The sequence below is a fragment of the Lepidochelys kempii genome, chromosome 27 (genome assembly GCF_965140265.1).
Source record: "Lepidochelys kempii isolate rLepKem1 chromosome 27, rLepKem1.hap2, whole genome shotgun sequence".
Taxonomy (NCBI): Eukaryota; Metazoa; Chordata; order Testudines; family Cheloniidae; genus Lepidochelys; species Lepidochelys kempii.
Window position 1 is genome coordinate 3,556,887 of NC_133282.1, and position 12,613 is coordinate 3,569,499.

Consider the following 12,613-nt stretch of genomic DNA (forward strand, 5'->3'; position numbering starts at 1 on the left):
TGTTGTGGAGGCACTGAGCCCCTAGGCGGATGGTGCCCTAGCACCCATGGATCCCCTACACTCCAGCTGGTCTCAGAGTGAACCCCAGATTCCAGGGGTGGGACCCATGGGCAACCCCTGCCCCCCTTGGGGAAACTCAGAGCGGGGAAGGAGGGGCCGGGTGATGGGTGATGACACTGAGCTGCTTCCATTCGGAAAATCCCTAGAAGATTATGGGGAACTCCAGACAGGCTAGGAAGCCCCAGGGCAGCTGGGATTCAGGAGCCAGCAGGGTTTGCTGAGCTGGTGGGATCCTCCAAGGAAAGAGACATGAGCCACTGCGAGTAGCTCTGGCTAAAACATGGCTGCAGTTAAAGCAAGCTCCATTCCTGGGTGGAGTAAAGAAAAGCAGGGCAGAAAAGACTCTAGAAGACAGAGGACCGGGAGTCTGAACTTGAGGAGAAGCTGCTCCCAGCAGAGCAAGGCCTGGTCTACACTACAGAGCTGGGTGGGCGTAAGGCAGCTAACGTCAACCTCACTGTGTCAGTGTTTACACTGCAGCGGTGCCCCTGGCGGTGTAAGTCACCCACTACCCTGACCTAATAACTCCACCCCCACGAGGGGTGTAGCACTTAAATCAATGTAGTCAGGGCGATGCAGCGCCCGTGCAGACACTGCGTTACTTACATCGCCTGTTGGCTGTCAGCACCAGGGCTGGGGCAGCGAGACTCCAGCTGTCAGCGCCCCACAATGCAGTCAGTAGAAGCGCTCCTGGGGAAGACATGCACCGCTGACAGAAGGAGCATAGTGTGGACATGAACCACTGCTTTAATTACTGCAGTAGCTGTACGTCGACTTAATTTTGTAGTGTACCCAAGCCCCAAGACTTGCCAGGAGCAGCAAATTCCTCCCAGTGTTACTGGAAGCTGGTGCTGATGCTTGTTAAAAACCAAAATGTATCCAAGTCTAATAATGGCGATTCCTTTTATACTTTGGAGGGAAGGACATCTTCATGACGGAGGAGCAGAAGAAATACTACAACGCCATGAAAAAGCTTGGATCAAAGAAGCCCCAGAAGCCAATCCCCAGGCCCCATGTATGGCACGTTAAAAGTGTTTGAGAGCTAGTGGGAGGGGGTGTTTAGAAACAGAAATGGTGCCGACAGGCGTGAGCCGGGGCCAGGTGTCCAGCAGGGGGATCGGGTTTTGTGATGCACCTCAGATCACTGTCACCACTCCACAAAGAGCTTTTACATCCGGCAACGAGCAGCCAGGACTGGAGTTTCAGAGAGGCAGCACGTTGGGCGAGCGCCCTGGGAACCCAAGCCCTTCAGCCATACAGTACGAGTGGAGTATTTAATGCATCATAGACCACTTTCTTTTTGTTATGGTCTCCTTCTCTGACTGAGGGCTTACCCCCCAGGGGCCAGGACCTGACCCAGGTACACTGAGTACTTGTTTGAGTACTTGCCAAGCACCTGACCCTGAGAAGTGTCAAGGACTGACTTCCTCGCTGGGAGCTGACCGTGCTCAGTGCATTGGGGTGGGGGGCACTCAGCATCTCCCAGAAACAGCCCTGTGGAGAGGAAACCTCCCAGGAAATGCTGAGTCCATTAGGTGGGAGGTTTCCCCATGGCTCCCCATGGTGCTAGAGCTCTCCTGCTGAGACGTGCCCGCAGCATCCTGCCCACCCATCGTCCGGTAGCCCTTTTCACAAGCACAGAGTGTTCGCCCCATGCCCTGGTTAGCATCCAGCCCAGGTGATTCCATTCCCCTGCCCGTGGTTCCTAGGCGAGAGGGAGGAAGAAAGGTGTGGGGAGGATGCAGGGCAGTGATAATGGAGGGCAATGGTTAGTGGTGGAGAGGCAGCTCCCCCAGCCCAGGAGACAGGGGAAGGTATGTGGTGACCCCTCTGAGCAGCCAAGGGGATCAGGGAGCACTTGTGGGAGAGCAGGCAGCTTCTCCCCAGAAGGCTCAAAACCCACAAATCAGATAAAACCAGTTTGGCCCGTGCTGTTCTAGAGGCCAAGCCAGGACGTGTGGGCATCTGGCAGGACGCATTGGAGTGCGCACGCTGAGCGTGTTAGGTGTCCCCAGCCATTTCAAATGCTGCTAGGACAGAAGGGCTCTGCTGGGACTGCGAGCACAGCCCCTTGGTTTGTTGGAATGGTGAGAGTGGCAGCGGTTTTAAAAATGCCACTTTCTTTGAATTTTGAATCTGTCTGAGTCCATCAGGTCTGTAAGGGGAAGAGGCAGTGTGGCCTGGTGGCTAGAGCAGTCACCAGGGCTCAGGAGACCCAGTTCTCATCCCAATTCTGACCCTGGCCTGCTGGGCAATCTTGGACAAGTCACTTCACCGGCTTGTGCATCAGTTTCCCCACTGGTAAAATAGGGATAATGATACTGATGTGCTTTGTAAAGCACTCTGAGATCTCTTGATGAAAAGGGCGATGTGAAAGATTGTTATTCCTGTGACACTATCTCCCAAATCTCCTTTTCCTGTTACCAGTTTCATAAATCACTTGCTCGTTTGGATTTCTTTAAGTTTTCCTTTCCTTAAAACTTCCAAACGGCTTGCCGCTGTTCTCTTTCTAGCAAACACGATTCTGTCACTGCTCCATCTTTGAACTGTAATTTCTCGTAGTGCATGTGTTTTCTTTTCTGCATGAGCCTCATGTGACGCTCCCAGATATGTGTCAGAGTTACAGCTTGATGTGCATCATGGCCAATGAGTTTTGTGGCAAAATCCATGATCCTCAGGATTTGCTCAGGCTTGGGCATGGGGTGAAATCCTGGCGACATTGAAGCCAAAGGCAAAACTCCCATTGATTTCCCTGGGAGCAGGATTTCACCTCTGGCCTTTTACCTCCCCGGGAATTGCTGCACATTTGGCTCTGCCAAGCATTCAGGTTCAGATTTTCAAAGGTGCCGAGGATGGTTAAGTGCTTCTAATGGTGGGGTGTAACTCAGGGGGTCTCATCCTTTTTCTTTTTGAGACCCCCCCAACACGCTATAAAAACTCCACGGCCCACCTGTGCTACAGCAGCTGTTTTTTCTGCATATAAAAGCCAGGGCTGGGATTAAGGGGGAGCAAGCAGGGCAACTCCCGGGGCCCCACGCCATAGTAGGCCCTGCAGAGCTAAGCTGCTCAGGCTTCGGCTTCAGCTCCAGGCAGTGGGGCTTCGGCTTTCTGCCCTGGGCCCCAGCAAGTCTAATGCTAGCCCTGCTTAGTGGACCTCCTGAAACCTGCTCGCAGCCTCCCAGGGGGCCTTGGGCCCCTGGTTGAGAACCACTGGTCTAAATTAGCTGTTACCACTCAAGAAAGAGATCTTGGAGTCACTGGAGAGTTCTCTGAAAACATCTGCTCAGTGCGCAGCAGCGGTTAAAAAAGCGACCAGAATGTTAGGAACCATTAGGAAAGGGATAGAAACCAAGACAAAAATATCACAATGCCACTCTCTAAATCCAGCCCTTGAATACTGCATGCAGTTCTGGTCGCCCCATTTCTAAAAGGATTTAGTGGAACTGGAAAAGGTTCAGAGAAGGGCAACAAAGGTAATCAAGGATCTGGCCTGGCTACCATACAAGGAGAGATTTAAAAGATTTGGGCTATTCAGCTTAGAAAAGAGACGATTAAGGAGGGATAAGACAGAGGTCTATAAAATCATGACTGGTGTAGCAAAAAGGAAGAGAGAAGTGTTAATTATCTTTTCCCACAATACAAAAACCAGGGGTCACCCGATAAAATTAATAAGCAGCAGGTTTAATACAAACAAGAGGAAGTACTTTTTCACCACATTGTACAACTAATCTGTGAAACTCATTGCCAGGTGATGTTGTGAAGGCCAGAAATATAACTGGGTTCAAACAAGAATTAATCAGTTCATGGAGGATAGGTCCATCAATGGCTATTAGCCAAGGTGGCCAGGGATGCAACCCCATGCCCTGAGTCTCCCTAAACCTCTGACTGTCAGAAGCCAGGAGTGGAAGACATGGGGTGGGTCGCTCCAAAATTGGCCTGTGCTATGCACTCCCCATGAAGCTCTTCAAGTGGTCGCTCTTGGAGACAGGATACTGGGATAGATGGACCGTTGGTCTGACCCAGTGTGGCAGCTCTTATGAAAATCCCCAGCTTTGCACTATTCCTGGCAGCTGTTAACAGTCCCAGAATGGAAAATGGGGGTAATTAATAATTAGACAATTGTGACTGACTTTTTTGAAAAGGTACAACTCAAATGCTGTTTGCAGTGTTGTTGTAGCCATGTCAGTCCCAGGATACTAGAGAGACAAGGTTGGGGAGAGATTGTCTTTTAGTGGACCAACTAGTGTTGGTGAAAGAGCCAAGCTTTCGGAGCCACATGGAGCTCCTCTTCAGGTCTGGGAAAGATCCTGAGACTGTCACAGCTCTGTGTAGCTTGAAAGCTTGTCTCTTTCACCCCACAACTTTGTCCACTAAAAGACAGTCCCTCCCCGTAACTCAAAAGATGACCTTTCCCGTTTTTGCCATGATGAACAACTGGCGTTAATTAGGGTTCAATAATGATCCATCGTGGGGAGGCCCAGTCATTGAGCCTGGTGCTTGGGAGACATGTCAATATTACATCATAGCATATGAGACATCGGCATGTGCAAGCTAGGCTCCATCTTGCAACATTTACTGACCTCAGTAGCAGGTGAGGTGCCTACAGCATCTCCAGGCAGCACAGCCCAGATCCTCAAAGATATTTAGGTACCTAACTCCCATGGGAGGCTCTGGGCCCACATCCTTGTTGCATGATCACACTGCACAAGGGATAAGACAGATGGGTCTCTGTCCTCTTCTAAACACTGTTTCTCTCTCTCTCTCTCTCTCTTTCTGTTTTTGTCTTCATTCTCCGCTGTGTCCTGTGTGACCATTCCACCTCCTGGCTTGCCCTTCTGCCTCCATGTTCACTCACATTCCACGTATTAAAGAACAAATGTCAGGGGCTGGTGTTTGACTTTGTGACAAAGCAAGCTTTTGACATCATCATCATGGTCCTGATTTGTCTTAACATGGTGACCATGATGGTTGAAACAGACGACCAAAGCCCAACTAAAATCAACATCCTCTACAACATCAACATGATTTTCATCGTCATCTTCACGGGCGAGTGCTTGCTCAAAATGTTTGCCTTGCGCTATTACTACTTCACCATTGGCTGGAACATCTTCGACTTTGTGGTGGTCATCCTCTCCATCGGAGGTAAGCGCCAGCCGCCAGCTGCATTTCCATTGACTCAGGCAAGCCACCAAGTGGGTTCTGTAGCAACCAAGATAGAGAAGAAAAGGAGTACTTGTGGCACCTTAGAGACGAACCAATTTATCTGAGCATAAGCTTTCGTGAGCTACAGCTCACTTCATTGGATGCATCCGATGAAGTGAGCTGTAGCTCACGAAAGCTTCTGCTCAAATAAATTGGTTCGTCTCTAAGGTGCCACAAGTCCTCCTTTTCTTTTTGCGAATACAGACTAACACGGCTGTTACTCTGAAAGATAGAGAAGAAATGGCTAGATGGGAAATATGGGTTTGGTGGCACCCCCCTACCTGGGAGACCCATGGCCCTGACCTTGAGCCCTAGCTCTGCCACTGTTCCTCTGCCTGCTGGAGTGGTGGTAGGAGTGGACACCCTCTATGAGCCCCTTGGAGAAACCCACCACCATTCCTCTTTGGACAGACTGGGCCTCCCCTGAGCGCTGTTCAGGTGGGCAGAAGTCCACCCCATAGGAGGGAGGACACATTTCCACCCTGACCCCTTCCCCAAATAGAGGACTCGGTGTGGGGGCACCCTACAAACATCAGTCATCCCAGAAGAGGTGAGAGGGTGGCAGGGCCCCCAAAGCGGTAGGTTTCAGAGTTAATAGCCCATAGGGATTCATGGGACATTTCACCCCTTTTAGAGCAATTGTCTCAGGCTGTCTGCAGACTCAGACAGCTGTCGCTGCATTGTTCGTGCTCAGCACATGTTTTCAAGACTTTCTTCACAACCAGGAGAGCTAGAAACATGATTATTTATATATATTAAAGCTGAGATTCACATGACTCCAGACTATAAGCAGGGGTCCATTGTGCTTATACCTTAACCTGGTCCTGCGCCCCAGATGCTCACCCTAAAAAACTCCTTCCTGTGTGCTCATTAAAACCTTTCCTGAGTGCGCACCCTAAAGGGCTTCCTGCAAATCCTACCCCAGGTGCTTGCCCAAAGCAACTCCCCAGCTTCCACACATAAAGGGATTCTACATGGACAGACCTCCCCTTCTCCAAGGGGCTCAGGTCTGTCTGCAACCCCAGGCACCTCACAGAGGGCTCCCTTGCTCCCCTCTTCAGGAGGCACTGTATGGCACACCCCTATAGCATGGACTGGGGTGCAGCAAGGACTCGGGAGGGCTCATTGTTTCTGGGAGGGCATGTCTCATTAGCAACGAGTTGGCTATATTTTAATCTTTGCATGTGCACTACGAGGCTGTTTTAGATAATCTCATACATTCAAAATAATAAGGACCACCTGTTCCCATGGACGGTATCCTCAGAACACCTCTGGGGCGCAGGGCAGTTCCCCCCGTTACAGACAGGCAGATGAGGCTCAAGATCACACAGGATGTCTATGGCCCAGAATGCCTCAAATCCACTGCTACTGCCCTAACTGCCGCACCGTCCTTGCTCACCAGCCTCTCCCACTTCTCCCTGTGTGGAAGAATTGGGGCTAAAGCATGATTGTCGCCCGTAGCAAAAGAGAAGTACCAGGGGGCAGCAGCAAAGAGCAAGGGTTAGACGAAGCAGTAAGCAAAACCTTTTAACCATGAAACACGTCAGGCAATGGGGCAAGCAGCAATGGGACGTGGTAGATTCTTAGATGGCGGCTGGATGGCAAATCACAGGGAAGGTAGGATTGTGCAGCAGCACTGGCTAGGGAACTTTCCTGAGGCCTTTTCCAGCCCATGTGAGTTTATGGTCCTCTGCTAAGCACCCTTGCCTTCACAAGCATTCAGCTCTCCAGCACAGAGGGTGCATCTAGATCCAGAGCAGGTTACCCATTGCTTCCCTACTTCAGCTCATGCAGCAAGCCACGCTTACCTTCTTATCACCCTTTTCAGGTATCGTCCTTTCCGACATCATAGAGAAGTACTTTGTGTCCCCCACCCTCTTCCGGGTGATCAGGTTGGCAAGAATTGGGCGTGTTCTGCGGCTGATCCGAGGAGCAAAAGGAATCCGGACTCTCTTGTTTGCTTTAATGATGTCTCTCCCTGCTTTGTTCAACATCGGCCTCCTGCTGTTCTTGGTGATGTTCATCTACTCCATCTTCGGGATGTCCAACTTTGCCTACGTCAAGAAGGAGTCTGGGATCGACGACATCTTCAATTTTGAGACGTTCGGGAACAGCATCATCTGCTTGTTTCAGATCACGACGTCTGCCGGGTGGGATGGTCTCCTCAACCCTATCCTGAACAGTGGCCCACCAGACTGCGACCCGGACTTGGAGAATCCTGGAAGTTCGGTAAAAGGAGACTGCGGCAACCCATCCATTGGCATCTGCTTTTTCTGCACCTACATCATCATCTCCTTTCTGATTGTTGTGAACATGTACATCGCCATCATCCTGGAAAACTTCAACGTGGCTACAGAGGAGAGCAGTGAACCACTCTGCGAAGATGACTTTGAAATGTTCTATGAAACGTGGGAGAAGTTTGATCCAGATGCCACCCAGTTTATCGCGTACAACGTGCTGTCGGATTTTGTAGACACCTTGCAAGAGCCACTCAAGATTGCCAAACCAAACAAGATTAAATTAATCACCATGGATTTACCAATGGTCGTCGGAGATAAAATCCACTGTCTGGATATTCTGTTTGCACTGACTAAAGAAGTGCTGGGTGACTCTGGGGAAATGGATGGCTTGAAAGCCACAATGGAGGAGAAATTCATGGCTGCCAACCCATCCAAGGTTTCCTATGAACCCATCACTACGACTTTGAAAAGGAAGCACGAGGAAGTCTGTGCCATAAAAATCCAAAGAGCCTTCCGAAGGTATTTACTAAAGCGGTCAATGAAACAGGCTTCTTATCTGTACAAGCATAGTCAAGAGGAGGGCGCCTTTGCAGAGGGAGCGCTGGAAAAAGTAGGACTGATCGCAGACAAAATGCATGAGATTTATGGGAACAGTGATACACACCTGGAAATGGCCCCAGGCCTGGCTCTTGTGCCAGGTGCAAGCCCAGAGACTCAAGCTGCTCCTAGTGAGGCGAAAAAAAGGGATGGGGAGCGAGAGGTGAAAGAGTCGTTAGTATAACGGAAAGCACTTTTCATCTTCCTATCCTACAAAGACTCCATTTGTATCTCTTCTGCAAGAACGCACCCGTATCCCTCTCGCTAGACATTTGAGCTAATGCCATATTACCATATTTCAGACCCATCTTAACTTTTTCAGGAGAACCTCGTATTCATTACAGGTTTTATAATTCACCGCGCCTTGCGGCGTTGAGTATTTTTCTTCTGAGGTAAATGTGAAATCTCTCTATTGCTGGTGAAAGAGAAACACTAAGTTTTAAAACGATAGAACCATGGTAGCGCTGTGTTTCAGAAGTTAACGACTGGGTATGGCTCTCCTTTTATTTTCAAAATTATTTCTTAATATTATTTCACACTTGAGGTGTTTGCCCCATTATTGTTCCTGAAGTGCAATGAATGAGAAGAGAGAGATGAGCCAAGTGAAATAATATTAAAAATAATTGCAGAAATGACTAGGTTTTGTGAACAAAAATCTCCAATGTCTTAAAGGTAGCACCTTTCTTTTGAATATTTGAATAGGCGTTATGGATTTTTGTTATATACAGTAAAAGTGCAATTATGTCTTAAAGATTTGTTTGCATAGTTTAAAAAAAATCTGCAGCTATATTCTCAGGGTTAAATGCCAGCTTTTAAAGTTTTTCAGAACACTCATCTAAACCAGAAAGCATTCAATTCTCAACAGTAGGAATACAAACTATTTATTTCCATGCTGCATTTCTGGGTTCCCATTTAGTCTAGGAACTAGATTATGTGGAAGGAAAATAGCCACCAAAATATGGTGTATGGGAACTAGTTCCCAAATATTCCCACTTCTCTCTACAGAAATACCCCTAGTCCAGCTTCACAAATCTTAACTAATGCACATCTCCTGGAGCAGGAAATCTTTGATCCCATCAGGTCACGAGCTGCCATGTGGAGCCAGATCAGGTAATAGAACAGTTTGGTTGCACTGGAATATTTACAATGAATAGCTTGATCGGGTGCCTTTACAGAATTGATATCTACTGCGGAAAACCCTGTGCTTTCTTGGTGATTAATACTTTCCTCCCACCTTATGAATTAACAATCCTCCAGGAGGATAGTACATATCAGGGCAAAACATATGTGCAAAGCCTAAAATAGTAAAGCAAAAAGTCACCTTAGAAATACTGTTTCCCTTTTCTAAATCTTATTGCCAACTCCTCCTCCCATATACGGTGACCTCTGACTGGGGCGGGGAGACTTTTCTATCACATCTCTTTGGTGTGGACTTGGACTTTCTGCTGTGGAAACAGATGGGGTAGGGTTTCAAAACAGGCCTTCCTAACTGATTAGCTTTGACTCCGAATCCTTTGTCTTGGTCGCTCTGTGGATTTGCTCAGAGCCACACCATCTGGTGTCGAGCTGTGTACTAGATACGCTGGAGCCTGCTCACCTTTGGCTAATGGAGTCGCCCTCTTCCGTTCACTCTGTTCAGTTTCTTTTTCAGATGAAGTGTCAGAGGTGCCAAAGGGACACGGAGCATCACCAGTGGCCATCATGAAGGCCCTGGGTCTAGCCAGCCCTGGGCAGCTGGGCCCTCTCTAGATTCATGACAGAGATTTGTTTTCCAGACTCCTGTGGAGGTGGGGGCCTGATCTTGCAGGCCCAGCTCAAGCCAAGCTCCTAGCGACTCCCCGGCAGGCAGTGAGCATGGGGGCAGCATGGCAGCTGTTTCTGCGCGTGCACACTCAGCACAGGTCTCGGTGCATTCCCCGGCTCCCACAAATCACTCCCCAGCCCGTGCTTAGCTTTAAGCCTGGGAGTTGCTCAGTGGGTTCCAATGGGACCGCTCGCGGGCTCAAGGTTGCCCACGCGTTGGGCGGGAGCTGTATGGCTTGAACTTGCCCTTACTGAAGCCAATGGCAAAAGCTTCATTGGACCAGGCTCAAGCTGTGACTCCTGCCCTCCCCTCCCCGCTGGCGTGGGCATGCACACCTGGGAGCAAAGGGAACGGTGCTGCTGCAGGGGGCAGAAGGTGGTGGAGAGCCAGCTCCTCCAGAGCACCAGGGTGAGTGGATTGGAGGAGGTCGGGGGAGGCAGGGACGTGGCCTGAGGATTCACTGAACACAAGGGCCCTGCACGCAGGTCCCCTGCACAGGGCTGTGTGGCTGCTGGTGCGTCTATTCCAGTGGCTTCCTGTAGCAGCTGTAGAGTGACTCTGCCGGGGCACCATGGCATGGAACGAGGCAGGACTGTGTCCTGCAGCACCCCCAGGCAGCAGCTGGGAGCCCCTCTGGAGGCAGGCAGGGATTTGGTCCTGCATGATTTCTGTGCTGATAGAACTCTTCTTCCTTCCCATCGGGTCTCGTTCCTGCTGGATGTTGCAACTGCAATTCAGGAACCAAGCAGGGGGAAATCCCGGCCGGTTGGAGCCAATGGGTGTTTTGCCACTGACTTAACCAGGGCTGCGATTCCACCCACAGTATGTAGCAACGAGGCTGGGAGCCAGCTTCCCACAGCAGAGACCTGCTGTTAATGAATAGTTATTGTCCTTCCTGACGGGCCTTGTCCGGGTTATTGTCCCCAATAACTTTCCCAGGCGCTCTACCCCATCTGATGAGGTTCAATAAGGATAAGTGCAGGGTCCTGCACTTGGGACGGAAGAACCCAATGCACAGCTACAGACTAGGGACCGAATGGCTAGGCAGCAGTTCTGCGGAAAAGGACCTAGGGGTGACAGTGGACGAGAAGCTGGATATGAGTCAGCAGTGTGCCCTTGTTGCCAGGAAGGCCAATGGCATTTTGGGATGTATAAGTAGGGGCATAGCGAGCAGATCGAGGGACGTGATCGTTCCCCTCTATTCGACATTGGTGAGGCCTCATCTGGAGTACTGTGCCCAGTTTTGGGCCCCACACTTCAAGAAGGATGTGGATAAATTGGAGAGAGTCCAGCTAAGGGCAACAAAAATGATTAGGGGACTGGAACACATGAGTTATGAGGAGAGGCTGAGGGAGCTGGGATTGTTTAGCCTGCAGAAGAGAAGAATGAGGGGGGATTTGATAGCTGCTTTCAACTACCTGAAAGGGGGTTCCAAAGAGGATGGCTCTACACTTTTCTCAGTGGTGGCAGATGACAGAACGAGGAGTAATGGTCTCAAGTTGCAGTGGGGGAGGTTTAGGTTGGATATTAGGAAAAACTTTTTCACTAAGAGGGTGGTGAAACACTGGAATGCGTTACCTAGGGAGGTGGTAGAATCTCCTTCCTTAGAGGTTTTTAAGGTCAGGCTTGACAAAGCCCTTGCTGGGATGATTTAACTGGGAATTGGTCCTGCTTCGAGCAGGGGGTTGGACTAGATGACCTTCTGGGGTCCCTTCCAACCCTGATATTCTATGATTCTATGATTCTTCCAGGAGAAAAAGGGCAATTTCTCCTAACCCAGGGTCCTGCGGGCTCGTCTGCTGAGCATACTTGCCTCAAACCAGCAGCAGACGGCTAGGGTTCAAATCCTCCTGGGAGTTGGGGTGGCAGGGTGAGCATCTTTGCTGCAGACAACAGAGTTCTCCGCTCATCAGTGTGATTTCAGCGTGCTCAGGGCGATGGGGCAGGTGCCTGAGCTATTCAGTGCTTGAGACGATGGTTTCAAGTGTGTTTACCTGTGAACATCCGTGGAGAAAGGGGGTGCAGTACTGGCAACCAAACATATTTTACAGCCGCTGTCGCCCGCACATACTTGTTGGGCAGGAGTGGAAGAATGCCAAGGAGTTTCCATCAATGCGCTAGTGCAATTTCTCTTTGTACATTTCTTAAAATAAAAACTGGAAATGATCAAGCCTGTTCAGAAATGTGTCCGATTTTGCTACATCAGCTGCCAACATTCCCATTAACCCCTTGGGGTCCAATCCACCATACATCACTTGCTGGCCTGCGAACCCGAGGCTCCCCCATTCCCCTGAGCTACTTAACTTGGGTATGTAACCCTTCTGCCCGTCAGAGTTGGCAGCAACAAGGGCCGGGTTCAATATCTAGGGGATCCATTCCAATAACACAATGCAAACCGGCTCGAGCCCCCACCCAGTGACCTGGGACACATATATACCATCCCCGCTGGGCGCCTCCAAGAGGCAATACTTCCCTCTCGCAAGCACATAGTCTGAGTGTAGCAAAAGTCTTTTAATAACAGAGAGAAACAATGTGGCATTATGTTGGGGAAACACCACCAACCGGATTCATAACACAACCCATGAGCAAAAACAACCCCACCCCAGGCAAATTGGGGCATGCCCTTTTCCCTTTGGTTCTTGAGTCCAGCAACCCCAAATCACCCAAAGTCCCAAAAGTCCAATGCCCCCAAAGTCTCTGTCCCTGGTCA

At 49.9% G+C, this 12,613-nt stretch overlaps 1 protein-coding gene across 1 annotated transcript in view; it reads left to right on the forward strand.

The window, feature by feature from the left end:
• SCN4A (sodium voltage-gated channel alpha subunit 4) overlaps nucleotides 1–8,283 on the forward strand; it is a 108,376-nt gene extending 100,093 nt beyond the window's left edge. The window contains exons 23-25 of the mRNA XM_073326359.1: nucleotides 971–1,075; nucleotides 4,932–5,202; nucleotides 7,091–8,283. Of these exons, the coding sequence (XP_073182460.1) occupies nucleotides 971–1,075; nucleotides 4,932–5,202; nucleotides 7,091–8,283 (1,569 nt within the window). The remainder of the gene's footprint in view (nucleotides 1–970; nucleotides 1,076–4,931; nucleotides 5,203–7,090) is intronic.
• The last annotated feature ends 4,330 nt before the right edge of the window (nucleotides 8,284–12,613 follow it).